We start from the raw sequence: 23,807 nt of genomic DNA on the forward strand, positions 1-23,807 counted from the left end.
TGAACGTGATTACCAATCAAAAACATCAAATAAAATTGTGAAAATAATCCGCAAACAAACAAACAAGTCAACACCGATAAAATCTAATCGTTTCTTCCTCTCAAAATTTTATCGCAACGCTTTCACCTTCCACTTTCTGGGCCCATGCCCTACTTCCCTCAGTTCGCAGCGCGACTTGAACCACACGAAAATGTCTCCAAAGATCGAACGTTTGACCGAGAGTTTTCTGCTTGGTGAAGGTCCCCACTGGGACGTTGCAACACAAAGTCTTTACTTCCTCGACTGCATCAGACAAAACCTTGTCAAATACAATCCTGCGACGAACAAGGTCACCACAGCATCGGCCGGTAATTGAATTATTTTCATTAGACTCGCGTCACAAAATGATTGTAGCACCAAAACAGCCCACATTTATCATACCGGTGCAAGGCAAAAGTGGGCAATTTATCATAAGTCTGGATAAGGAACTGGCGATTATTAATTGGGACGGGCAGAGTGATAAATTTAGCATTGTTCGAAAGTTATGTGTTGCGGATGGGGGGCCTGGAACAGCCCAGAATAAATTCAATGATGGGAAGTGCGATTCTTCGGGGCGACTGTGGGCTGGTACTTTTATTTTCATAAAAAAACTGGCGTAAAAAAATGTATTTTAAGGGACGCTTAATATTGACAAGGAAGATGAAGACAAGACACTCCCACTTGGCACTTTGTACAGTTTTGACTCGAAACGTGGCCTGAAAGGGCACGTGAACCAAGTGAGACTCACAAACGGTATTGCATTCAACGACCAGACGAAAAAAATGTTTTACATCGATACACTGAAAGGCACAGTTGACCAATTCGACTTTGACGTAACCAACGGTGAAATTTGTACGTTTTCCACTTGATTTAAAATAAGAAAAGTCTCAAAATTTGATTTTCCAGCCAACAGAAAAGTCTGGTTCACTCTCACGAAAAACAACATTTCTGGAAAACCCGATGGTATGACTATTGACACCGATGGTAATTTATGGGTGGCTGTTTTTATGGGAAGTCGAGTCATTAAAATCGATGGGCACACAGCTGAGACTTTGCTGGACACTGTGGAAATACCAGCGCAACAGGTAACCCATGGCGAAAAATTCAATTAATTAAATTAATTTTAGGTGACTTCTGTGGCTTTTGGGGGCCAGAATTTGGACGAGTTGTATGTCACTACTGCGTCTTTTGAATACAAGGGCCGGACTCCGCCACCACCGGTCAATGGGGCCCTGTACAGGATTACAGGGACGGGCTCTAAAGGCCTACCAGCCAATAATTTCAAACTGGATTAATTTCTTGTATTGAAGAATAAATAAAATTGAAAAAAAAAATAAAAAACTCTTTTTTATTTTTATGATTTATAGACGACAATTATCGAGTCTGCTATTGTTGGACTTCTTAACCTTGCCTGTCGCTACGTAAAATTATCATTTATCTTGTTTACAAACTTTGAGATATTTATATCACATCGTTCCACCATTGATAGGAATGACCCCAGGAATTAAAAAAGCCTCGAGTTTTAATTAATTTTCTTAATAATTTAATAGTAGTAAGTTCCTGCCAGTTATTTCAAACAGGTCCAAAAAACAATAATCACAATATGTCAGTATCTAATTACCGATACCGATTAAGATAATTGTGTAAGTGTTTAAGTGTGTTTTATTGCTGTAAACTTATTAAAATTTTTATTTTGTTAAAATCCAGTTATTTCACTTTGTGATTCATCATTTAAAAAAATCTATAACAATCTTGTTGGTAATTAAAAAAAATCTGAAATAAAAATTTTATAACCTTTCCCAGAATAATAAAGTACAGCACAAATTACACAAAGATTTAAGTAAATTTTTAAATAAAAAACATGATTAAGCCCTGGAAGAAAACAATCAATGACGATTTTATTGAGCACTTTTGAAAAAATAGCTGAAAAATTTGCTTAAATGTTCAAAAAAAGCAAGACAAACGACATTTTCAACCCGATTCGGTGCGCATTTTTATAATTTCTAGTGCAATTTCTGTTAAATCCGACTATAAATCTGAAAATAACTGGCTTTGTAACGTAAAAACGTGCTTAATATTAAGCTCTTAAAGAAAGCAAAAAACTGATTTTTTGTTATTTTTGCCCGTACTAGAACTGAATGACTGAAAAATGCGCTTCAACGCTCGGAAAAGACACAACTAACATTTTTTTATCTAATTCGGTGATTTTTGGGTTTATTAAAGAAAATTTCGACAAAAAATTGCATTTTCTGTTGTTCACCTTCGTTAGAGATGGAGTTTCTGGTTAAAAAAGTCGAAAATAATCACTTGGTGTGCTATTTTACACCCAATTTTATGAGTTTATTCCTCCGGTTCAGTAAAAAATGCAAGCATTATTGCGGACATTTCTCTCAAAAAAAAAAAATCAATAAAAAAACTTTGTTTTTAACTGAAAAATACTTGGGTTTTAATTTGTTTAAAAGTCCCAAAAAATTGCGATAGTTTTTTTTAATAACGAGTATAAAAAAATTTGCGCACCGCTTTTCCCACTCTACTAAACCGCGTTCAAAGCTTTGGCTCTCCCAGTCCACCTCACACTCCTGCAACTTCCTAATCCCAATTCCCTCCTATCACTCAACACCTCAGTGCACTTAACTTTCCCCAAATGAAAAAAATACAAGTGACCCCAGCAAGGTCATTCCAATTTGAAGCACACTTAAATAGAATTATCAATTTTGTTTTGGTAGTTGTATTCGAAAGTCGCGAGTAAAGTGCACAATGGTGAAAATCGAGCGCTTGACTGACAACATCCACCTCGGGGAAGCCCCCCATTGGGACGCCGAATCCGAGAGCCTTTTCTACGTGGACATCCTCGGAATGACGATTTACAAATACACCCCTGCGACTAAAAAGTGCACCAAAGCCTCAGTTGGTGTAAATTTAGTGTCGTTCATTATCCCTATCGAAGGAGAGAAAAACCAATTCGTGGTGTCTTTAGGACGCGAAATCGTCCGCATTTTCTGGAACAGTGAAACCGAGGACGTCAAAGTGGTGGAGAAGTTGGCAGAAGTGGAAGATTCGCCCGAATTTGCCGACAACCGATTCAATGACGGGAAATGCGACCCTTCAGGGAGGCTATGGGCCGGCACTTTGAACACCAAAGCGGAAAAACCGCTAGTCTACCCGCCAAAAGGCACACTCTACAGTTTAGACGCCGAACGAAATGTTAAAAATCACGTGAGCAGTTTGAGGATTTCAAACGGGATGGCTTTCAACCCCAAACTCAAAGCTATGTATTTTATAGACTCTGCGAAAGGGACTGTGGACCATTACAACTTCGATATGGCCGCAGGAACAATTTGTAATCACAATTAGGTGGGAAAGTCACTCAACTAACGGAATTTTCCAGCAAACCCTCGCCCAATTTTCACCTTGAGCAACCACGGCATTAAAGGCATTCCCGACGGAATGACCATTGATATTGATGGTAATTTATGGGTGGCGATTTTTAATGGGGGGAAAATTATCAGGATTGACCCCAGACGGCCTGAGACGCTTCTAGACGCCATAGAAATGCCAGTCAGACAAGTACCAAATTCCAAAGTGGGTTTGTACGAATTTTAGCAATTTTTTTCAGGTAACTTCACTCGCTTTTGGGGGGGCTTATCTAGACGAGTTGTATGTCACAACAGGGGCTTACAAAATCGACGACCAAGACCTGCCCCCGCCTGATAATGGGGCCCTTTACAAAATCACCGGTTTGGGGACGAGGGGATTACCCGCAGCCAAATTCCGACTTGTTAATATGTAAAAAAATGAGAAAATTCTGTTGTTTACGAGGTGTTTTAATGTACTTAAATTTGCTTGTAAATATAAAAGAGATAATAAAAGATTTTAACACTTGGCGGGGAGGAAGCAAGGTGATAAGTCGTTCCAAGGATGGTCGGAATATTTACACACTTAGTTTAATAATAAGCGTATTCACCATTAGCGTTTTATTAATGATGTTTATGATAAGTGGAAATTTATGTAATCGCATTCGGAAAAGTTAAAGGTTATCGATCCCATGACAAACGTTAGAAAAATTCCGAGATGATTCCAATTTTAGACTGACACCTCGACACTGCCATAAATTATTTCATGATAAGAAGGTTGAAAATAGCAGTTTGTTGAAAAATTATGACGAGATTCGTAAGTTCGTAAAATCGAATAAGTGTAAAAAAACTGCTGCATTTATTGTTTTTTTATAATGTGTGCTAAAAACTGAGTGTCAAAGAAAGAGCTGTTTAGTAACAAGAAAAAAAACTGTACCATGATTTAAAGACAAAAGCCAGCACTGCAGCAATATTAGTATGTTTTAACTATCACATCTTAAATTTCAAATTGAAAAAAAGATTGTTGAAACTTTAATAGGTAATTCCCACAATCCATCTCTAAACCCAATTATTTTCGAACGACAAAAGTGCTAAAGATCTATTAGCTTATTATTATTAGCTACAATTTAAAACTTTTTGAATAAAAAAAATATTTGTTATCCAAATCCCAGTGGATTCTAGTAACAAATTTAATTAGTTTACTTAACCAAAAAAAAATCCAATATTTTATTTAAAATTTCACGTTTTCAGCAGCAGGAGTAAAAATAATTACGTCAATACTGCATCAAGGTCGAAACAATTTTTCCTCTGCATTATTTCCCACAATGCAATCAACAAATACTGCATTTGTGCAAAAAATCAAATTATTTCCTAATTTCCTCAAAAGTAACTAAATCTAATCTATTCACTAGTTCTACATTTGAATCTGTTAATCACAACTAAAGTGAAAAATATGAAACAAACATAATTTACACCAAGGGTGAGTCTAAGATAGAAGTCGTGACACCTTTTCAATATCTTTATCTAAAGCATAACCCCAGTGTTTGATTTTTTTATTATATTCCAAACTTTAATTCCATACAAAAGCTTTGTTCTGGGATCATTTTATCACAAATTGCTGCAACACTTTATTACTAAAATTTTATTATCTAATTGTTTTTCATGCGTATGTTATAAAAGTAAAGTGGTAATAAACGGAAAGAATAAAATCAACAATAATTAAACGATAAAGTAACAATAATTTCGGTGCTTTCCGGTGAATATTACAACAGAAACCTTGCACCTAAAAAGACAAATTTCGTGAATCGTAAGTAACTTCTCTAAATTCCATTTAAAACATCCATTAACTATTCTCCACTAGATTTTTTTTAGTTTTACCGAAATGTATTTATCCTGGTTTATCGTAATAATGTTTCTGAAAGGGGGTAATTTATCAAAAATGTAATTATTCAGCACACTGCTTTTTTGCAGCACATTCGAAATTATTCTTGCCAGCTTTAATCTGCACCCGAATTGTAATAACACTTTCACCAAAGTTATATTTTCAGCAACAATGACCCTAACAACACGACGGGTTGTTGAGAGTGTGGAACTGGGGGAAGGCCCGCATTGGGACCCTGAAACCCAAAGTTTGTACTTTGTGGACATTTATGGCAAAGCTATTCACAAATACGTCCCCGCTACCAAAAAACACACAAAAGCTGTGATCGGTAACTGATTATTTCGGTTTAAAACTTTACGTAAAAATATCGTATCATCAGGAATTAATCACGTCTCGTTGATTGTTCCGGTGCAAGGCCAAAAAAACAAATTTCTTATTAGCATTGGCCGTGATTTAAACATCGTGACGTGGGACGGGGAAAGTGAAACGGTCTCGGGCATGGAAAAAATTTACGAAATTGATAACACACCCGACACGCTTCAAAACAGATTTAATGACGGGAAATGTGACGCTTTGGGGCGTCTATGGGCCGGTAAAATTGCAATCAAGTTAATTATTATTTTTTTTAATTGAAAACATAAAAGGGTCAATGGGGGCACAACCAGTCCCGGGACACGTGGAGCTAAACAAGGGCTCATTTATCAGTTTAGAGTCAGGACGCAAAGCCAAAACACACCTCACTAAAGTTGGGATTTCGAATGGTTTGGCTTGGAGTTTGGACAACAAGTACTTGTATTACATCGACTCACAAAAAAACACACTTGATCGATACGATTTTAATCTCGAGAAGGGGACAATTTGTAAGTGGGCCAATTTTTGATAAAAACAAAATTTTATTTTATTCAGCCAATGGCGAGAGCATTTTTTCGTTAAAAAAAGCCAACCTGAGTGGGATATTAGACGGAATGACCATTGATACTGACGGCAATTTGTGGATTGCTAATTTTGGAGGTGGGCGCGTACTCAAAGTGGACCCCAGAAAGCCCCAAACCTTACTGCAGATAATTCAAATGCCAGCGCACCAAGTATTTAATTTTTAACGAATAATTAATTTAATAAAAAAAAATTAAAGGTTACTTCTGTTGCCTTCGGGGGGCCTAATCTAGACGAACTTTACGTCACCACAGCCCGACTTACGACAGATGGAGTGGCGTATCCGCCCCCCGATAATGGGGCCACGTATGTCATTACAGGGACAGAGGCCAAAGGACTCCCAGGGATCGGATTTAAATTGTGAAAAACAATGAATTAACAAGCAATTAAATAATTAAAGAAACTGTTTGACTATTTTCCCCAAACCTCTTAAGAAAAAAGTCCTCGGAAAATCATCCAAATTTGACAACAAAATATCGCTGAGAATGAATGTAAAAACATTTGCTCAATTCATTACGTGTAACAACAAACCCAAACTGTAAATATTGACTGAACACAACATATTAAATTATCACCCCGCCTAATCTTTATTTGCGATTTAATTCAAAATACGGATAAACAACAGTCTAATCCATTCTAGAGAACCCAGTAGATATTTCAGGGTCAGGCTATCAAAGCGCCTCAATTGCTTCAATTCCATATCATTAGTGAACATGGCACCAACCATCGAACGTATCGTCGACAGTGTCGAACTGGGCGAAGGCCCTCACTGGGACGCCGCCACACAAAGCCTCTATTTCGTCGACATTTTCGGGAAAACCATCCATAAATACGTCCCTGTCACGAAAAAACACACCAAAGCGGTGATTGGTGAGTGGTCACGTGTCCCACAAAGCATTTAAGAAATAAATTTAAAACAGGAACAAACCACGTCTCGTTAATAATCCCGGTCGAAGGCGAAAAAAACAAGTTTTTGATAACAATAGGTCGACAATTGGTGACAGTGAAATGGGACGGAAGTAGCGAGAAAGTTAGCGAAATTACAAAAATAGGCGAAGTTGATGACGACCCGGAAACTCTCGATAACAGGTTCAACGACGGGAAATGCGACCCCACGGGGAGATTATGGGCGGGGACTATGGGAGGCGAACCAATCAACGGACACGTCAAGCCAAATAAAGGCGGGCTTTTCAGTTTAGGACCCAATCAACAAATAAGGAAACATTTGAGCAATGTCTCCATCTCCAATGGCCTGGCGTGGAGCAAAGATTTGAAAAAAATGTATTACATTGATTCGCCAAAACGGACAATCGATGAGTATGAAGTGGATATGAAGTATGGCACTCTTTGTAATATCATCGCCACCCATGAAATTAAAATCACTAAAACGTTACTTTCAGCAAACGGAAGACCCATTTTTACGTTAGAGAAACACAATATTCAAGGATTCCCTGATGGGATGGCTATTGACACCGATGGTAATTTATGGGTGGCTGTTTTTAACGGATATAGGGTCATTAAAATCGACCCCCGAAAACCTGAAACTCTCCTACAGACGATTCAATTGCCCGCTAAACAAGTAAGAAATTGTTGTTTTCAATATTAAAACTGAGAGCTTTAATAAAAATTTCCAGGTAACTTCTGTCGCTTTCGGAGGCCCTGATTTAGACGAACTGTACGTTACCTCCGCCGCTTTCACGGTAGATGGCGTGGAACTACCGCCTCCCGATCATGGAGCAACTTTCAGGATTAAAGGAATAGGGGCAAAAGGATACCCGGGAGTTAATGTAAAATTGTAATGTAATAAATTCGTAAAAAATAAATCAGTTTTTGACTTGTGACACCTGTCAGACAGTTAAATAACACAATGGTCCGAATAACCCAAATTGGGGATAATCTAGAAGTGGGCACTCGCATCCATTGGGACGAACAAACGCAAAATCTTTATTACGTGGACGTCCCAACATCAACCATTTACAGATACAGACCGTCAACGGATGAAATAACCCAAGCGCAAGTTGGTACGATTTTTTCACAGTCATATTCATTGAAATCATCTTTTTACAAATGCAGGAAACGAACCTCTAGCTTTTGCATTTCCGGTCGATGGTAAAACCGACTTTTTTATTGCTGGACTTGGGCGAAAAATCGTTTTGTTAAAATGGGACGGTGAGAGTGAAAGTGTTTGTTCGTGTACTACCATTGCAGAAGTCGATAGAGAACCACATTTGGCCAAAAATCGGCTAAATGGCGCCAAAGTTGACCCATATGGGCGTTTGTGGGCCGGTACCATGGGCGCACAGGACGCCAACGGGCAAACAATCCCCAAACAGGGGTCGCTGTATAGCTTAACCAACGGTAGACTTAAACGAGAGTTCAAGGAAGTTGGTATTTCGAATGGGATTGCATTCGATTTGGACGCGAACAAAATGTATTATGTTGACACGTTAATACCTGCCATTTCGGCATTCGATTACGATGGCGAAAGCGGCGAAATCAGTATTAATCATTGCGTTTTTTTCACCGAAGTAATGATAATTTTCAGGTAACAAAACAACAGTCTTTAAATTAGAATGCAGTTGCATAAATGGCCTTCCCGACGGATTGACAATCGACACTGACGGTAATTTATGGTTGGCTGTGATTTTCGGTTCACTTGTTTTAAAAATTGACCCTCGAACCGGCCAACTTTTGAAAAAAATTCAAATGCCAACGCCTCAAATCACCGCAATGACTTGGGGCAACAAAAACTGCGACGTCTTGTATGTCACTAGCGCCAAAATGGCAGTAAACGGAAAAGTGCCCGAAAAACCGGCCGGTTGCACTTTTAAATTGGAAAATTTGGGGCACAGTAAGGGCTTACCTGGTGACCGTTATAAAATGTAACCTTAAATAGCGCTTTATTGTACATATTTATAATTTAATAGAGCCTATATTATTAACAAGATTGTTAGTTGAATGTAATAATGCAGTTAATTAACCCATCACTAGTAATTATTTAGTACTTTTTTTTCAATTCGTTAAATCTCCTTGTCAAGTCATCAAAATCGATATCATCTGAAGCGTCAGGCGATGGGGGCCCATTATGTGACGGAACCGAAGGCAATTCGGGGAGATTGTAACTGTTGTCGTTTAGTTTTTGTTGTGGAGTTGGTTTTTGTGGCTCATCGTTATTCTGTGAATAAAACAAATCGGTTTTTTCTGGCTCAAGTATCACAAAAATCGGTGTTTTTTTTAAGCTTGTGATGTTAGTTTTCGCGCGCTAAATGAGTTAAATACAAATCCGACTTCTGATGATCTAATGCGATTTTATAGCTAGAAGCTTGTGAGGAAATAAATTACCTGTAAATTATCATCAGGCGGAACTTTGCTGTCCTAAAATAAATACGATTCAACTGAATATCTCTCTTTGACAAAATGATTTGCGCGGTTGTTTCAGCTTATTAGATTAATAATAAAAAAAGGAAAAAGCGTTACCTGGAGGTTATTACGAGGACAGACCATGCTATAAGTCGGTAAACTACCCTAGAAGCATAACAACAAATAAAAATGCGAAAAAGGAAACAACTTAATAAAATTCAACCATCAATAAGCTGAAACTTGAAGTCCCTACCAGCTATTCTATTTTGCTAATTCTCTACCGCAAAATATTTACCATAAAATCAGTGTTTGACTCCTTCCCTTCATCAGCTGGAGGAATGTTGTAGGAAAAAGCCGGTGGGGGCGCACTTGGATTACTTGGGGCGTTCCAATTTTGATCTTTAGAGGGCTACACAACAATCATACGAGTAAAACTCTTTAAACTGTGCCCACTTACCGGATAACTGAAAGGGGCTGGGGGCGGGTCCACCATGGCGGGCAGCGGGGGCGGCTGTGGGTACCCCAAAAACCCAAGGGGGGCAGGGTAGCCCCCACCACCACCAAGATTATTCTTGTCAGATAAATCGATCAAAAGTGCGTCTTTTCCTATAAATTCAGCCACTACACTTTAATTTTATAAAAATTGTTATACCTTTCTCTAATTCCATGACTTGGGGGTCTGGTTCATACGGAACATTGTAAGACTTTGCTATTTCTATGACGTATTTTTCGACCAGGAGTTTCGCGGGGCTTTGTATTGAAAGTTTGTGTTTCAGTTTCTCGCTTATTGTTTCCACAGACTCTATACGGCACGCTTCGGCGTAGTTTTGGCCGTATTTTGCCGTTAAAAGGTCCGCAATTACTTTTAATTCCTGGAATGTTGGTGTTAGTCATGGGTCAAAAGACCTAACCTTGAGTACCTGACAGTCGGACTGCAGCCTAGGTGCCACCCAAATTAAGCTAGAAACGGCTTCGGCAATGCCTTCGTCCAGTTCCTTCATGTTCGTAATTAGGCCAAAACGGGCCAAGAGTAAATCACAGTACATTTCCACAATCTCCATCGCCTCAACTAAATAATCCTCCCTTGAAAAACGTAAATTTATGCACACTGGGGGCACCAACTGACTAGTTACCTAATGATGTATTCGACTCGTATTTTCGCCCGTTCGATTTTTCCAGCAGCGATAAAATCGGCAATTTCCCTCCGCGACTTTTCCGTCAATTCGGTCTTCTTCTTCTCCAGTAACTTAAGCCTGGCGATAACCAGGCGCAAGTTGGTTTTCAATTTCGTGTAATTTGGGGCACTTGAAAACATTTTAACTCTTGTTTTCACTGATTTCACAAATAATTATAAACATGAGTCACACTTGTTTGACAAGCAATTGTCAAACTCAAGCATGTCCAACACAACAAGACCAAAGGTACTAAAATAATGCACGTTTGATTTCGGAAAACTGTTTATTAAAAATTTAAATAAAGCCTAAACACTTGAATTTTTTTTATGTTTCGGTCTGTAACTCCTATTCTTAACATTCGCAACTTCGTAGAAGTTGCTGCCGATTTTCCTCCGCTTTTGCGCCCTTTCTATCGCCCGCCGTTGCTTGCTTGTTAATTTCTTGCCTCCAAGAGCCATGTCTTCAACTTTGCGCCCCTTTTTCTGCTTTTTACTTGCAATGTTTTCAACAGTAAACGGCCCACTTGCTGATACGGCATATTCGGTTTCTTTGGAATCTTCCATGTCAGAGTAAATGTTACTCAAATCTGACGAGTCATCAGATTCTGTTCCAGCATCGTCAGTGTCCTTAACTTCGCTATTGTTGGCAATGTTGTCTTCTTCTTCCTTTTCGTCATCTTCCTTATCTTCATTTTCAACTACAGCCTTCTCAATGTCTTTGATTGGTTCCAATTCTTTCACATCTTCACCCTCGTATTGCAAGCCAACTCTGATTTTATTATAATCCTGTACAACACTCAATTCATTGTCTTGCTCTGTCGTAGGCAAAGGTTCCTCAAATCCGGGAGGAGAAACATAAAATGGCAATTTCCCTCTCTGCCAATCATTTAAAACCATCCTTGCAACAATTCCAATATCAGGCTCCCCCTTTTTCAGTAATTTTCCAGACCTTTGTGCCAACTTTTCCAAAAAATCAGTGGCACTAGTCCAGTCCTCAATTTTGTAAGTTTTGACCAAATATTCCTTTCTAACGCGTTCCAAAACTGCCTCAATATAATCTTCTGGATTATTTACAAGTTCTACTCTAACAACTCCTTTCAGCACTTTTTCAGTATCAGTTTCAGCGCTTGGATAAACAACTCCGGGACAATCAATCAGGTAAATTCGCCTCATTAGAGTGATGTATTGCCAGACTTTAGTCTCGCCAGCTATTGGGGCCACTTTACACACTTTTTTACTTCTTAGTGTGTTGATAATTGAGGACTTGCCAACATTTGGGTAGCCAATAAATCCGACAGAGATTTGCTTCTTGTCAATGTGCAGTTTAGCTAAAAAAAATCAGTATTGCCAAATTGAATTATTTTTCATTTTCTTACCAAATTGCCTCAGGAGGTTAATCAGGGCCCCTTTGCCAAAGGGGTGCATTATGCTGGCATGAAAGGCAATTGTGGGGTACTCCTTACTTAAAATAGCAACCCACCTTTGAGTGGCCCAAGTTGGGACTAAGTCAACTTTATTCAAAATAAAAATCAGGTGTTTGTGGGGCTTTTCCGTCTTTAAAAATTTTTCTAAATAGGGGGACCTTGTCCCCATCGGGTCCCTGGCATCTAGTACTTGGAGCAAAACGTCTGAACTATCCACAACTTTGTACAATTCGTTCCAAATTCGTTTAGACTGTCCTGCTGCCATGACCCAATCCCTGGGCAAGTCCCGAACACCTCCGTCATCCCTGACAATATTTGAGTCTTTCTCATTACTGTACTTCTCGTGTTTTTCTTCAATTAATTTCGACAACTCGTCCAAACCCTTCACCGCCAGATTCGGCCGTTTCCTGCTTTTTTTCGGCCCGAAAACACTATCAAAACTCTCGGTATCCAACAAGTGAACTCTTGCATTTTTCGCCTTCTCGTTTAACAAAGTGATGGGCAAAGTGGTTGGTTTCATAACCATCTGATAGGGATTTTTTACAGCGGCGCCCAACTCGGTTTGGAACTTTTGTAGGGCGTTTTGTGAAATGACCCGACTGTTGCCAAACCACTTCTGGTTCGGTTCGACCCTAGCTTGGGTCCCGGACGGCAAACGGCCCTTGAATTTTGTGTTACGAAAAATTATTATTAAAATTAGTTACCTGGAACGGGGCTGGGGTTAAAATTTTTCCAGTTTTGTCCCGCTTTGCTTTAAAGTTTCTGTACATTTGCAGCCGCTTGATGGTCGATTTTGAGCGCACTTTGGCCACCCCCTTGAGCCCCTCTTTGAGGCGCTCGGGATTCATCGAGTGGTTCGACTTGTTAAAGCCCTGTTTTCGGGGAGGGCCCCCCGTCGAACGCACTTTGGGCATTGTGATACAAATCACCTCCGAGTTTATTCAAAATTTCCAAATTGAACTACACGTGTTTGTGCTGTCATTAATACTGTCAAGTTTGAATGTCAGGTTGTGCAACTACAAAAAATCTCGTCGATTCTTGAAATTAGGAATAAGAAAAATTGGAATGGGTTGTGGTTGGGTTCGTCTAATTGTACTGAATATTATGACTTGGGGTCTTGGGGAGAGGTGCCCCCGATAATTGTGTTTTTGCAACGTGTTTGTTTTCTGGGGACGGCGTTTTTGCTCACGTTGGCTGCACTTAGTTGTCAGAGTTCTTTCATGGTAAGGCGCAATGGCCGCCGATCAAGAGCAATTTTACCAAATACTAACAACCCTTTTATCCACGGATAATAACATTCGGACCCAAGCTGAGGTAAGTGAGCAACTCCCCCAACCCCCAACTTTCGTAAATTGGTAAAATTCCCGCGCGGCATGTGTTAATTTGCGCGTAAATCGCACCAAAACCTCGTTGCAACAACGTGTATTTGCAGCATGGTTCTTAATCGCAAAATTGGACTATGAATCATCATGGAGTTATTTGGTCATTTTTTACCGCATGCCTAAATTCCCAAGTGTGTTCACCTCGACGTTTTTTTGCAACTCATTTCGAATTATAAATCTTGTCGGTTATTTTTAGCCCAAAAAGGGCGCCAAATCCTGACCCACCTGTACTTTTCCACAGGAACTCTACAACAGCTTGCCTGTGGAGGCCAAAATCAGCCATCTGTTGGGGGCTATTCACAATGCCGGTCTTGGGGACGAGGCGAGACAAATGTCGGCGGTGCTCCTCCGCCGACTTTTCGCCAACGATTTCTTGGAATTCTTCCCGAAGTTGCCCCCAGCCAGCCAGGCCCAGCTGAAGGAGCAAGTCCTTCTGGCCATCCAACAGGACCAGACTGAGCAACTGAGGCACAAAGTATGCGAAGTTGCGGCCGAAGTAGCCCGAAATTTGATTGATGACGATGGAAATAACCAATGGCCTGAATTCCTCCAGGTACTAAAATAAAAACCCCAGCCAAAAAACTAAGTTTAATTGTAATTAGTTCTTGTTCCAATGCGCCAACGCCCCAAATAACGTCCTCAAAGAAGCAGCTCTTCAAATGTTCACAAGTGTCCCGGGAGTGTTCGGTAACCAACAAAACAACTACTTGGACTTGATCAAACAAATGCTGATGCAAAGTCTGGCCCCAACTGAGGCTTACGAGGTCAGGTTCCAAGCTGTGAGGGCCGTTGGCTCCTTTCTCCTAATCCACGATAAAGAAACACAGATTTTGAAACATTTCGGCGACTTGCTAGCCCCCATGTTGAACGTGATTGCGGAAAGTGTGCAACAACAAGACGATGACACGCTTCTGAAGGTGCTCATAGATTTGGCTGAAAACACCCCGAAATACCTCAGACCTCAACTATTGCCCATCTATGACATGTGTATGAAAATATTCAGTGATGCGGGGGCTCTGGATAGCTGGAGACAGCTGGCTTTGGAAGTAAGTCGTCATTTGTTTAAATTTGGTGTAAATAATTGTTTAGGTGATGGTAACACTTGCCGAGATGGCACCAGCCATGGTGCGCAAAAATGCGGGAAAATACATGGAACAACTCATTCCGCTTATTTTGCAATTTATGGCTGATCTGGAAGAGGAAGAAGGTTGGGCTGAAGCCGATGAGATTCTCGATGAAGACAACGACGCCAATAATGTGGTTGCTGAAGCGGCTTTGGACCGGCTTGCTTGTGGGTTAGGTGAGTCGGTTTTTATTTGGTATTGCGACGCAATTTCCCGTCGTTGAGTCATCCTTTTTTTAATGAATTATGAAATTGTTTGAAGCAGTTTTGATGTCTTTGATGTTGCTTGCGAAATAATTGAATCTTTCACGAAGAAATTGCTTTGTAATTTGCTCCAATTAATTATGTAATGTTGGTGATAAAATTTTATTGGCTAATCTAAATGATTAATGATTCTGTCCTTCAGAGGCGACGATACCCATTAGCATAGATAAAGTTTTGAATTTTAATTGATCAGTAAGTTATTCACTGCATAGCTATGCACGAAAGTTCAACGATAAGGAGCCCGAGATGATTTGTATTCATTTTTTTCCCAGTTGGGAACAAATTACACGCTACCTATAAAAATAAATGAAAATTCTAATCGCTGGATAGAAATAAAAAATGTTAGGTAAAAAATATAAGAGAGTTAAAAAAATCCCACTTACGAAGAAAGTAGGTATTCATATAAAAAAAAATCGGAAATTGACTTTCAGTATACCAACTCTTTATTTTACGTAGCACTGACCTAGTAACAAAATTTTTAAAGGTGGTAAAGTGATTTTACCCCTCGTAACCCAAAACGTCCCTGCCATGTTGGCAAGCCCTGACTGGAAGCAGCGCCACGCCGCCTTGATGGCCCTCAGTACCATCGGCGAGGGTTGTCATAAGCAGATGGAGGGTATGTTACCCCAAATCATGGATGGGGTCCCTGGAGTGATGGAGGGAGTCTTGAGATACCTCCAAGACCCCCATCCTCGGGTCAGATATGCAGCTTGTAACACCATTGGTCAACTCTCAACCGATTTCGCCCCCGTTTTTGAAAAGAAATTCCACGACAGGGTCGTACCCGGCCTACTTATGCTATTGGACGATAACTGCAATCCACGAGTGCAAGCTCATGCCGGTTAGTCATTTGTTTGATTTTTTTCACCACGTGAAATTTGTTGTTTTGTGTAGGGGCGGCTTTGGTTAACTTTGCTGAAGACTGTCCGAAACATATTCTAACGACGTATTTGGATAGTTTAATGTCGAAATTGGAAGGGATTTTGACGGCGAAATTTAAAGAACTGGTCGAGAAAGGCACCAAGTTGGTTCTGGAGCAAGTCGTGACGACCATTGCCAGTGTTGCTGATACAGCAGAGAACGAATTTATCGCCTATTATGACCGGCTCATGCCCTGTCTGAAATACATAATCCAGAACGCCAATAAAGACGAACTTAAGCTACTTCGTGGCAAAACCATTGAATGTGTCACATTGATCGGTATGGCCGTTGGACCGGAAAAATTCATGTCTGATGCCACCGAAGTCATGGACATGTTACTAAAAACGCACGGTGAAGGCGCCGAATTACCAGACGATGACCCCCAGACCAGTTACTTGATTTCCGCTTGGTCCCGAATTTGCAAAGTTTTGGGCAAAAATTTCGAACAATACTTACCACTAGTGATGGGTCCTGTGATGCGAACAGCTGCCATGAAACCAGACGTTGCACTTTTGGACAACGACGATATGCAAGGAATTGAAGGTGATGACGACTGGCAGTTTGTGTCTCTCGGCGAACAAAAGAACTTTGGCATACGCACAGCTGGTTTGGAGGATAAAGCGGCCGCATGTATGATGCTTGTTTGTTACGCGCGAGAATTGAAAGAAGGTTTTGCCAATTATGCCGAAGAAACGGTCAAATTGATGGTTCCAATGTTGAAATTTTATTTCCATGATGGGGTCCGTAACGCCGCAGCTGAGTCGCTTCCATGGCTTTTGGAGTGTGCGACTTGCAAAGGCCCCGCGTTCGTCCAGGACATGTGGCGGTTTATTTGTCCTGAACTAATGAAAGCTATTGATACGGAGCCCGAACCCGAAGTTTTGATGATTCTTTTAGACTCACTCGCGAGGTGCATTCAGACCCTCGGAGCTGGGTGTCTCGACCAAGAGGCCATGACTGAACTTTTACGAATAATAGATAAGTTGATGAACGAGCACTTCGAGCGTGCTGACGACCGCCACAAGAAACACTTGGACGAGGATTACGATGAAGTGGTCCAAGAGCAACTTGAAGACGAAGAGTCGGATGATATTTACGTGTTGAGTAAAATTGCAGATGTGATACACTCCCTGTTTTTGTCGTACCGGGAGGCTTTTATACCGTTCTTTGACCAAATTTGTACACATTTTGTGAATTTGTTGACGCCGAATAGGCCGTGGGCCGATCGCCAGTGGGGGATTTGCGTCTTTGACGACGTGATTGAGTTCACGGGACCGGCGTGTGCCAAATACCAGGGATTTTTCCTGCAACCGCTCGCCCTCTACGTCAAGGATAAGAGTCATGAAGTGAGACAAGCGGCGGCCTATGGCTGGGGAGTTTTGGCCCAGTTTGGGGGCGAACAGTTTGCAGGGGAAGTGGCCAAGATTATACCCTCACTGGTTGAGGTGATCAACGATTCGGAAGCGAAAGAACCGAGGAATATTAACGCGACCGAGAATGCTGTCGCTGCCGTCACCAAAATCATGAAATACAACCCGAAAGGAATCAATGTGGATGAGATATTACCGGTGTGGTTTAGTTGGTTGCCTATTATCGAAGAGGTGGACGAGGCGCCCCATGTTTATGGGTATTTGTGTGATCTGGTGGAGCAGAACAATCCGCATGTTTTAGGTGGGTTGGGTATTACTTTTGGGGTTGTTTGTAATTGTTGTTTCAGGTGCCGGAAATGCCAATATTCCTAGGATTGTTACAATAATCGCAGAGGCGTTTTTCAGAGAAGTGATTGAACCGAGTAAACCGGAAGGATACAGAATGGTGAATCTTGTGCGGCAGGTGCAGTCCAACGAGTCCTACTTTCAAAGTATAGTACAGACTTTAGCACCTGAATTGCAACATGCTCTACACGTTGCTCTTCATGCGCCGCCTCCATCTTAGTTGAATTTTATTCGCAAATTCTTTTTTATAATTCGATGGAAAATTTCAAATGAGTTGTCGCTGATTATTTTTATATAATTAATGTTATTTTATCAGATCTTTTCCATTATTTTTTAGAACTAAATTCTGATTAAAATATTTCAGCATGTAAATATTTTTCTTTTGCAACTCTGGACTGTATGTGATACTCTTCATTTTGGATAGCATCGAGGACGAACATATTTTTGATTGTTAGTGTTTTTAAATATATTGAAAAATATCGACATGATGTTAAGCCACTTCAATAAATCGTAATTTTCTCTACTTTATTGTTGAAAATGCCATCCACGATTATTCCCTTCCCTAAGAATGTTCCCTCCTGTTTGGTGGAAAAAGGACATGGAGCGGGAATAATATTTAAGGATTGACAAAACTTTAATAAGAAACATTGTTGTCAACTTTTATTAAAAGCCATTAGAAAATACACTATTTGGCTTTCTTGGATTTAATCTTACGCATGTAAAATTCAAGTTCTTTACCTTCCAAGATATAGCCATCTGCCCTTCCACACTGTCCAGGTCGCGACGCCAAACAAGCTGGAAAAAAAAACGTATTTAAACGCAATGAATTAACTAAAGAATATTAGTTGAGATAATGAAAAATCAGAGTAACTATGACAAGCAAATCATCGCTCAAAAAGAAATTCAAAACGAATTCCATTAAGAATTGAACTCGCTTTAATTTTTTCATCAGGGAAGTAACGAAACGTGTTAGTATTTCAACATCACATACCCAAAAGCCTGCCAGTTTGGAACTGTTCTTCAAGGGCAGGTTCAACTTTCGCGGTCTTTTGCCTAGTTTCGTACTTCTTTTGCACCTTTTTGCTACGTTTCTTATTTAAAATAGCTTCTTCCTCAGCCGTCTGTAAATAAATCACACTTTAGTTATCAAACTTGAAAGTCCCGGCACATAAAATTGGAAAATAGTCAGCAAATGCAAGAAATTTTTAATCATAAATTTCATATGACACGCAAGAATTCATCACAGTGGAATGTTGGGCATTTTTAGTTAAGTGATACGTACCAACTTCGCGCCCTTCTTGCGTCCCAAAGTCAAAATATAGTGGCTTTCGTACCACTGCCTGAACGGGGTGGCGTCCACAACAACAATCGCATTCTTTACCAAAGTCTTGGTACGAACCAATTCATTGTTGCTGGCGTTGTAAACAACGTCAATAATACGGGATTTGCGAGCAGTGCCTTCGCTGCCCCACGCAAAATTGCCGGTATCTAACCTCAAGGCTCTGTATTTCAAGTTGCCACCACGCGTACGCACATAGTGAATCCTTTGGGGCCCCAACTTTGTATTGGCAGCGGGACGACCCAACTCGAACTTCCTCTTCTTGCGGAGAGGCTTCCTTTTGCCTCCTGTAGCCCGCCGCTTATGCCAATGGTCTCTGCTGATACCTGAAATACGGCAATGTTTAGGACCCAAAAAAATAACAACATGAAGGGCGTAATTAGGGACTGATTCAGATCGCTGTGGGATGGTTTGGAGTCGTCAGCACAACACATCGGACACTTTAAACTTTTTCTCATCATGTTATTGTGAAAACAAGACTAAGGTTATGTCACGAAAACCTACCATATCTCTACAAAACTGACCAAAATACGGGTTCAAACGCACAATATTCTAATCAAGAAATAAAAGGAGAATATTTTAAACCAATAATTTCGGGAAATACCAAAGGATGATTGAAGATTTTCTAAAAATATCGAAGCACGTACTCACCCATTGCAATGAAATAAACTGAAAGAGTGAGACAACAGGAAGTCACTAAATAGGTGAAGACGAAATCCCTAGATTTGACTCAAGTTTTGCCGCAATTCATTCGCATTTATCCTTTATAACTACACTTTAATTAAATTAAATGTTCTTTTAAAGCCGATTTAATTAAAAATGACCAAAATCACGGCTTTAATAATTTTATAAATTTTCGTTTCCGCAATTTGAAATTGAAATGTCAAAATGGCGGACGATGCTGAAAACGACGATCAATGGTTATACGGCGATCAGCCCGAAAATACGCACGAAGAGCCCCCAGCGGACCCGCCCCCGGTTGAAGAGCCGCCTGAGAAACCCGAAGAGCCAGAACCAGTGCCTCCCCCGAAGGTACCTAACGAGAAATCGCCGAAAACGTTTCCTAACCGCACTTTTAGCCTATTGACGATGACAAGCCACCAGGAGTTGACGACGATGAACCCGAGAAAGAGTCTGCCAACGAGAAAGAAGACCAAGAGGATGGAGAGGTGCAGCAAAATGGTGAAGAAGAGGACTTGGACGACGACAGTGACGATGACGTGAATGTTGTTATTGGGGATATTAAAACAACCCCGTCTTACACTTCGCTTAACATCAAACGGAGCGGTTTGCTGACCACCACAGCCCCCGTTGATAAGTCCAAGCAGCCCCCACAACCCGGCAAATTTAGCGTGGAGGAGTTCGATCAAGCTGGAATGATAAATGGGGTCCCTGCGACTGAATACAATTTAGATTCTTTGGAAGATAAACCGTGGCGGAAACCTGGTGCTGATATAACTGATTATTTTAATTACGGGTTTAATGAAGACACATGGAGGGCGTATTGTGAAAGACAAAAACGGTAATTTGTTAATTATGCAATTGAAAAAATCACACTAATGACTTTAATAGAATGAGAATGACTGAGTCGGGAGTGGGGTTGGCGGCACAAATGACTTCAATTGCACGAGGTACAGTTCCAATTATGAACGATAACAGTAAATATTCAGGAAATTTCCTTGGAATGCGCAAAGCAGGGCCACCTCCAGGGAGACGTATGACGGGGTCTATTGACGTAATAGGGGGCACAGCGCAAAGATCCACCCCCACGCCCATCGGCAAGGTGGAGCCCCCCAAAATGAACGTCATTCAGGTGCAGCCCCCATCACCCTCTCCAATTTTTTGTAACATTTTTTCAGGTCATGACCGCTGATAGGAGGGAGTATAGCCGGAAACCGACCGGTTTTCCAGACATGTCCGTACCGCCCCCCAACACTTTTGAGGATTTCCAGCCCGAGTACGGTTTCAACCCCGAACCGGAGCCCTTTTATGGGGGCTACGAACCAACGCAGGATTCGCAATGGGGGGCTGAAGGTGCGGCTACTTATAAATTGGCATTGATGCTAAAACTCTGACTTTAGGTCCTAATCCGCTGGGGCCGCCTCCAATGCACATGGGCCCACCCATGAACTTACCAATGCCTGTCCCATCACCTAGGAAGGATAGCCCAACTAGGATGGACTCGAAAGAGCGGGACAGGACGAGGGAAGACAGCAGGGCGAGGTCTGAAAGGCCCAGGGATCGGGAACGGGAGAGGTCCCACAGGAGGGAAAGGTCAAGAAGTAGGTCGAGAAGGCACAAGTCAAGGTCCAGGAGCCCCAGTCATAGGCACAGGAAAAAGAAGTCAAGGCGTCATGATGAAAGCGATTAGTTGATTAATGATTAGGCATAAAGTATAGTTTGGTTCATCTAACCCTACAAGCATTTTTTTGTATTTATTTTTTTGAAATAAATCAATCTCTTGTCAACTGTCGTTTTTTTGCTACCAACCCGACAACGCAAAATTACAACTGTTCTAAGCTAAATAAATAAGTACCGGCACCGTTCAATTTATTAATTAACGCGAGTTAATGCGTTGTAGCCGGTGATACAGTTAATAATGCAATGATTATTGTTAATCCGACTTTAAAAATTAATCAATGCCGGTTATACGCACGCGCAGACTTTAGCCTATACAAAAATAGGAGAGGTTTCTGTCAAAATTAAACCGAGTTTGTGTACGTTCGCAAGAATACTCTCCTAAATATCGATTATTTTGGTACAGTGCGTATGAAATAACCAAATTGTTGAACAATATGTGAAAATCCGAGCGAAAGCACCGGTTTCCGCAGCGATGTAATTGAAAAATCGCGTTAACCTGAAATGAAACAGCCGCAGTGAGATTTTCATTTCCATCAATTAAAACCGTGATAATAGCCCCAAAGACAGCCAAGTGAGTGTCTCGATGTGTGTTCCGAAATAAAAGTGTGTCAAGCAGCCCCTTTCAGCGCTAGCCGTGGCCGAGAACCCCCCCGAAAATGTAAGTCGGCTTCCCCCCTGACACGTTTTTTGCTTAAACAATCAAATTACAAAAGCAACTTGATAGCATGTTTGTCAATGTCGCACTAGTTCTTTGTGTCAAACAATAAGTCGTAAGGTATCTCTCGAGTGGCGGCTCAAGCCTCAAGTTCACCTTTTTGCAGGTTTTTGTGTAAGTTATTTGTGTGTTTTTCTCGTAGTTGTAGTGTTGCCAGGCACTGTTTCCTGATATTCAGCTGTTTAGGGTCAAGGTCAGATGGGGGCGGACACCCCTTGTTGCAAGCATTTGCTTTTGATGAAGCGCTAAACTCTCTCTTGCTTTGATAAATGTTTTTTGGTTGCTTCCTTTCGGCGAAGATTAATCGGTTTTTCGGTATGTTAAAGGTTTCGGAAAATAATTACACCCTGCGGCTTTTATGAGGGTGCTTACCGAAAATCGTTCATCATCTACAACATGTGCACATTTTTTGCAAACGGACGGACGGTGAAAAACTCCACTCGGTAATCGATTCGTTGCTCAAATGACGGCTAATTGATATTCAGAGGAGGAACTCGACATGACTTGGCGATGTAGAGCTCCAATTCTTGAAAGCTTTTAAGTTTTGCCCCTTTGTGACTAAAACCGGAGATAAATTGTTTAGATTATCCTGCGAAAGATTCGCGTGTTATGCAACTAATTGTTTTGTGAGAGTGGCATTTTTTATATTCACTTGTGGATTACAAAGGGTGCGAAAGAGTCGATTTATAATGATCATGTCCCGGATATAGTCACACAGGGGATAATAAATATCAGCAGACCTTCTATATTTCTGTGAAAATCTATTGCAATAACAATAACATTTGATGTTTATTTATCCAAAAATTGGCTTAAATCGGTATTTATTTTGTCATCCATTTCCAACTTTGGCCATTGGCCAAATCGTATTTTCCCCACTGGGCAATTAATTAAAAACGTTACACTAAAATTACACAATTATTTTCTTAATTAAAGGTCAAAAAATTATATAAACCTGCTTTATTTTAAGAACTTTATCAGTGTTGATGCAAAAAAATGTGATAAGGTTTAATTTTCATATCTGGCAATTGAGACTGGACTACGTCACATGTAAATTCGTTTTTTACCTATCAGCAGTTGACTACGGAAAACTGAGCTGCTGCCTCTTATCAATGAGGTAAAGAGGTTTTTCCGGTCTAGAATGATAACTCAATTCGTTCAGAGTTGAAAACGTCTTTTGGTTTACTATTGTTGTGCATTTTTACATTAAAAACAGCGTATTTTTTATCTGCGCTGCTTTTTTCTGCTGTTCTTGCATTGTTTGTGTGTATGCGTTACATGGACATTAAATCCACGTGATTGCTAACACGACTTATTATAAAAGATAATTCCAATTACAGACCAAGAAGTATCAGCGATTGTTTATTGTTTTCTACCCACCATTGTGATATCGAACAGAAATACACGTTTAGTAACTTAACATTTTTGTGTTGTTTGATCGTGGAGAACAATCAGAAATGTAGGTTTTAATGGTTATTTGTTAGTGTTTGTATTTGTTGTGGAATGGTCAAATCAATCACTTGGGCAAGTAACGAAAATAACAATAATAAATTTTTAGCACAAGAAATTGGTTTGTGTGCTCAACAATCTAAAATTAATTCGGAAACTACCACTCAAATAATAATCAAACGAACAATAAAGCGTTTATTTTTCATAAAATACGCTTTTATGGCTCATTATTTTTGCATCTCTCTACTAGAATTTTTTGGTCTTGTATGAACTACGTTTAAGTTCGTCATAAAGACAGAGGTTGTGGACTCGCGACAAATACAATTTATTTATTTACTCTGCGAATTTATTGTTTAAACAACAACACAGACACGACAAATTTGTAGCAAACAACAAA

At 40.3% G+C, this 23,807-nt stretch overlaps 10 protein-coding genes across 22 annotated transcripts in view; 7 read left to right on the forward strand and 3 right to left on the reverse strand.

Moving 5' to 3' along the window:
* Positions 1–94: 94 nt before the first annotated feature.
* Positions 95–1,359, forward strand: LOC656188 (regucalcin). The gene is made up of 5 exons (XM_008195843.3): positions 95–347; positions 394–606; positions 655–870; positions 925–1,103; positions 1,146–1,359. The coding sequence occupies exons 1-5, from the start codon at positions 191–193 to the stop codon at positions 1,311–1,313; spliced, it is 933 nt and encodes a 310-aa protein (XP_008194065.1). The 5' UTR covers positions 95–190; the 3' UTR covers positions 1,314–1,359.
* Positions 1,360–1,515: 156 nt separating this feature from the next.
* On the forward strand, positions 1,516–3,901 carry LOC656152 (regucalcin). 3 transcript variants are annotated; one of them, XM_064356736.1, is made up of 4 exons: positions 1,516–1,623; positions 2,745–3,358; positions 3,407–3,585; positions 3,635–3,901. In XM_064356736.1, exons 2-4 carry the CDS (start codon positions 2,776–2,778, stop codon positions 3,806–3,808), a joined length of 936 nt encoding a protein of 311 aa, XP_064212806.1. In that variant the 5' UTR covers positions 1,516–1,623; positions 2,745–2,775; the 3' UTR covers positions 3,809–3,901. The 3 variants fall into 3 exon arrangements, with proteins under 3 accessions (XP_064212806.1, XP_064212807.1, XP_015835730.1); XM_064356737.1 differs by having other exon boundaries at positions 1,575–1,661; XM_015980244.2 differs by lacking the exon at positions 1,516–1,623 and adding an exon at positions 2,545–2,691.
* Positions 3,902–4,708: 807 nt separating this feature from the next.
* On the forward strand, positions 4,709–6,590 carry LOC656103 (regucalcin). Of its 5 annotated transcripts, none has more exons than XM_008195838.3 (7): positions 5,056–5,178; positions 5,233–5,296; positions 5,420–5,581; positions 5,633–5,845; positions 5,898–6,113; positions 6,160–6,338; positions 6,386–6,590. In XM_008195838.3, exons 2-7 carry the CDS (start codon positions 5,254–5,256, stop codon positions 6,548–6,550), a joined length of 978 nt encoding a protein of 325 aa, XP_008194060.1. In that variant the 5' UTR covers positions 5,056–5,178; positions 5,233–5,253; the 3' UTR covers positions 6,551–6,590. The 5 variants fall into 5 exon arrangements, with proteins under 5 accessions (XP_015835732.1, XP_008194062.1, XP_008194060.1 ...); XM_008195839.3 differs by having other exon boundaries at positions 5,107–5,178; positions 5,244–5,296; XM_015980246.2 differs by lacking the exons at positions 5,056–5,178; positions 5,233–5,296 and adding an exon at positions 4,709–4,851.
* Positions 6,591–6,810: 220 nt separating this feature from the next.
* LOC656019 (uncharacterized) lies at positions 6,811–9,362 on the forward strand. Its single transcript, XM_962575.4, has 7 exons — positions 6,811–7,056; positions 7,107–7,535; positions 7,587–7,765; positions 7,821–7,981; positions 8,038–8,207; positions 8,260–8,685; positions 8,732–9,362. Exons 1-7 carry the CDS (start codon positions 6,900–6,902, stop codon positions 9,070–9,072), a joined length of 1,863 nt encoding a protein of 620 aa, XP_967668.2. The 5' UTR covers positions 6,811–6,899; the 3' UTR covers positions 9,073–9,362.
* On the reverse strand, positions 9,070–10,944 carry Ist1. Of its 5 annotated transcripts, none has more exons than XM_008195835.3 (8): positions 10,680–10,944; positions 10,467–10,629; positions 10,199–10,418; positions 10,004–10,146; positions 9,842–9,955; positions 9,664–9,711; positions 9,529–9,561; positions 9,070–9,361 (listed from the first exon to the last, which is right to left on the reverse strand). In XM_008195835.3, the coding sequence occupies exons 1-8, from the start codon at positions 10,859–10,861 to the stop codon at positions 9,185–9,187; spliced, it is 1,080 nt and encodes a 359-aa protein (XP_008194057.1). In that variant the 5' UTR covers positions 10,862–10,944; the 3' UTR covers positions 9,070–9,184. The 5 variants fall into 5 exon arrangements, with proteins under 5 accessions (XP_008194057.1, XP_008194056.1, XP_008194059.1 ...); XM_008195834.3 differs by having other exon boundaries at positions 10,004–10,152; XM_008195837.3 differs by lacking the exon at positions 9,664–9,711 and having other exon boundaries at positions 10,004–10,152.
* A 41-nt stretch (positions 10,945–10,985) lies between these two features.
* Ns2 (Nucleostemin 2) lies at positions 10,986–13,114 on the reverse strand. The gene is made up of 3 exons (XM_962422.4): positions 12,849–13,114; positions 12,097–12,805; positions 10,986–12,048 (listed from the first exon to the last, which is right to left on the reverse strand). The coding sequence occupies exons 1-3, from the start codon at positions 13,056–13,058 to the stop codon at positions 11,027–11,029; spliced, it is 1,941 nt and encodes a 646-aa protein (XP_967515.1). The 5' UTR covers positions 13,059–13,114; the 3' UTR covers positions 10,986–11,026.
* A 203-nt stretch (positions 13,115–13,317) lies between these two features.
* Karybeta3 (Karyopherin beta 3) lies at positions 13,318–18,072 on the forward strand. The gene is made up of 7 exons (XM_962335.4): positions 13,318–13,458; positions 13,768–14,079; positions 14,129–14,572; positions 14,616–14,826; positions 15,398–15,754; positions 15,808–17,505; positions 17,552–18,072. The coding sequence occupies exons 1-7, from the start codon at positions 13,378–13,380 to the stop codon at positions 17,767–17,769; spliced, it is 3,321 nt and encodes a 1,106-aa protein (XP_967428.1). The 5' UTR covers positions 13,318–13,377; the 3' UTR covers positions 17,770–18,072.
* Positions 18,073–18,196: 124 nt separating this feature from the next.
* Positions 18,197–19,677, reverse strand: RpS8 (Ribosomal protein S8). Its single transcript, XM_962246.5, has 4 exons — positions 19,540–19,677; positions 18,832–19,214; positions 18,541–18,670; positions 18,197–18,344 (listed from the first exon to the last, which is right to left on the reverse strand). Exons 1-4 carry the CDS (start codon positions 19,541–19,543, stop codon positions 18,235–18,237), a joined length of 627 nt encoding a protein of 208 aa, XP_967339.1. The 5' UTR covers positions 19,544–19,677; the 3' UTR covers positions 18,197–18,234.
* Positions 19,678–19,762: 85 nt separating this feature from the next.
* Fip1 (Factor interacting with poly(A) polymerase 1) lies at positions 19,763–21,356 on the forward strand. 2 transcript variants are annotated; one of them, XM_962167.4, is made up of 6 exons: positions 19,763–19,920; positions 19,968–20,410; positions 20,461–20,519; positions 20,586–20,701; positions 20,748–20,922; positions 20,970–21,356. In XM_962167.4, exons 1-6 carry the CDS (start codon positions 19,777–19,779, stop codon positions 21,257–21,259), a joined length of 1,227 nt encoding a protein of 408 aa, XP_967260.1. In that variant the 5' UTR covers positions 19,763–19,776; the 3' UTR covers positions 21,260–21,356. The 2 variants fall into 2 exon arrangements, with proteins under 2 accessions (XP_967260.1, XP_008194054.1); XM_008195832.3 differs by having other exon boundaries at positions 20,461–20,701.
* Positions 21,357–21,555: 199 nt separating this feature from the next.
* Positions 21,556–23,807, forward strand: part of mtd (mustard) — a 45,014-nt gene continuing 42,762 nt past the window's right edge. For both annotated transcript variants that reach the window (XM_015980236.2, XM_015980239.2), the window contains exon 1: positions 21,556–21,907. Coding sequence is in view for 1 of the 2 variants with exons in the window: in XM_015980239.2 (XP_015835725.1) it covers positions 21,906–21,907 (2 nt within the window). In the remaining variant the exon portion in view is untranslated. The remainder of the gene's footprint in view (positions 21,908–23,807) is intronic.

This window comes from Tribolium castaneum, chromosome 5, assembly GCF_031307605.1.
Source record: "Tribolium castaneum strain GA2 chromosome 5, icTriCast1.1, whole genome shotgun sequence".
NCBI classification, from domain to species: Eukaryota; Metazoa; Arthropoda; class Insecta; order Coleoptera; family Tenebrionidae; genus Tribolium; species Tribolium castaneum.

What these genes read in the sequence shown, in the direction of transcription:
- LOC656103 (XM_008195838.3), top strand. Translation starts at nt 5,254, where the DNA reads ATGTATTTATCCTGGTTTATCGTAATAATGTTTCTGAAAGGGG. An exon ending in TCTCGAGAAGGGGACAATTT is followed by an intron (nt 6,114 to 6,159) that starts GTAAGTGGGCCA and finishes TATTTTATTCAG; the next exon opens with CCAATGGCGAGAGCATTTTT. An exon ending in TTCAAATGCCAGCGCACCAA is followed by an intron (nt 6,339 to 6,385) that starts GTATTTAATTTT and finishes AAAAAATTAAAG; the next exon opens with GTTACTTCTGTTGCCTTCGG.
- RpS8 (XM_962246.5), bottom strand. An exon ending in GCAAGAAGGGCGCGAAGTTG is followed by an intron (nt 18,671 to 18,831) that starts GTACGTATCACT and finishes ATTTATTTACAG; the next exon opens with ACGGCTGAGGAAGAAGCTAT. An exon ending in CCAAACTGGCAGGCTTTTGG is followed by an intron (nt 18,345 to 18,540) that starts GTATGTGATGTT and finishes TTTTTTTTCCAG; the next exon opens with CTTGTTTGGCGTCGCGACCT.
- Ns2 (XM_962422.4), bottom strand. Translation starts at nt 13,058, where the DNA reads ATGCCCAAAGTGCGTTCGACGGGGGGCCCTCCCCGAAAACAGGGCTTT. An exon ending in TAACCCCAGCCCCGTTCCAG is followed by an intron (nt 12,806 to 12,848) that starts GTAACTAATTTT and finishes ACAAAATTCAAG; the next exon opens with GGCCGTTTGCCGTCCGGGAC. An exon ending in TAACCTCCTGAGGCAATTTG is followed by an intron (nt 12,049 to 12,096) that starts GTAAGAAAATGA and finishes GATTTTTTTTAG; the next exon opens with CTAAACTGCACATTGACAAG.
- Karybeta3 (XM_962335.4), top strand. Translation starts at nt 13,378, where the DNA reads ATGGCCGCCGATCAAGAGCAATTTTACCAAATACTAACAACCCTTTTA. An exon ending in ACATTCGGACCCAAGCTGAG is followed by an intron (nt 13,459 to 13,767) that starts GTAAGTGAGCAA and finishes ACTTTTCCACAG; the next exon opens with GAACTCTACAACAGCTTGCC. An exon ending in ACGAGTGCAAGCTCATGCCG is followed by an intron (nt 15,755 to 15,807) that starts GTTAGTCATTTG and finishes TGTTTTGTGTAG; the next exon opens with GGGCGGCTTTGGTTAACTTT.
- Fip1 (XM_008195832.3), top strand. Translation starts at nt 19,777, where the DNA reads ATGGCGGACGATGCTGAAAACGACGATCAATGGTTATACGGCGATCAG. An exon ending in AACCAGTGCCTCCCCCGAAG is followed by an intron (nt 19,921 to 19,967) that starts GTACCTAACGAG and finishes CCGCACTTTTAG; the next exon opens with CCTATTGACGATGACAAGCC. An exon ending in TTCGCAATGGGGGGCTGAAG is followed by an intron (nt 20,923 to 20,969) that starts GTGCGGCTACTT and finishes CTCTGACTTTAG; the next exon opens with GTCCTAATCCGCTGGGGCCG.
- LOC656019 (XM_962575.4), top strand. Translation starts at nt 6,900, where the DNA reads ATGGCACCAACCATCGAACGTATCGTCGACAGTGTCGAACTGGGCGAA. An exon ending in ACACACCAAAGCGGTGATTG is followed by an intron (nt 7,057 to 7,106) that starts GTGAGTGGTCAC and finishes AATTTAAAACAG; the next exon opens with GAACAAACCACGTCTCGTTA. An exon ending in TTCAATTGCCCGCTAAACAA is followed by an intron (nt 7,766 to 7,820) that starts GTAAGAAATTGT and finishes AAAAATTTCCAG; the next exon opens with GTAACTTCTGTCGCTTTCGG.
- Ist1 (XM_008195834.3), bottom strand. Translation starts at nt 10,861, where the DNA reads ATGTTTTCAAGTGCCCCAAATTACACGAAATTGAAAACCAACTTGCGC. An exon ending in CGAGTCGAATACATCATTAG is followed by an intron (nt 10,630 to 10,679) that starts GTAACTAGTCAG and finishes ACGTTTTTCAAG; the next exon opens with GGAGGATTATTTAGTTGAGG. An exon ending in AGTCAAACACTGATTTTATG is followed by an intron (nt 9,712 to 9,841) that starts GTAAATATTTTG and finishes TTATGCTTCTAG; the next exon opens with GGTAGTTTACCGACTTATAG.
- LOC656188 (XM_008195843.3), top strand. Translation starts at nt 191, where the DNA reads ATGTCTCCAAAGATCGAACGTTTGACCGAGAGTTTTCTGCTTGGTGAA. An exon ending in GGTCACCACAGCATCGGCCG is followed by an intron (nt 348 to 393) that starts GTAATTGAATTA and finishes AAATGATTGTAG; the next exon opens with CACCAAAACAGCCCACATTT. An exon ending in CGTAACCAACGGTGAAATTT is followed by an intron (nt 871 to 924) that starts GTACGTTTTCCA and finishes TTGATTTTCCAG; the next exon opens with CCAACAGAAAAGTCTGGTTC.
- LOC656152 (XM_015980244.2), top strand. Translation starts at nt 2,663, where the DNA reads ATGAAAAAAATACAAGTGACCCCAGCAAG. An exon ending in TATGGCCGCAGGAACAATTT is followed by an intron (nt 3,359 to 3,406) that starts GTAATCACAATT and finishes GGAATTTTCCAG; the next exon opens with CAAACCCTCGCCCAATTTTC. An exon ending in TAGAAATGCCAGTCAGACAA is followed by an intron (nt 3,586 to 3,634) that starts GTACCAAATTCC and finishes AATTTTTTTCAG; the next exon opens with GTAACTTCACTCGCTTTTGG.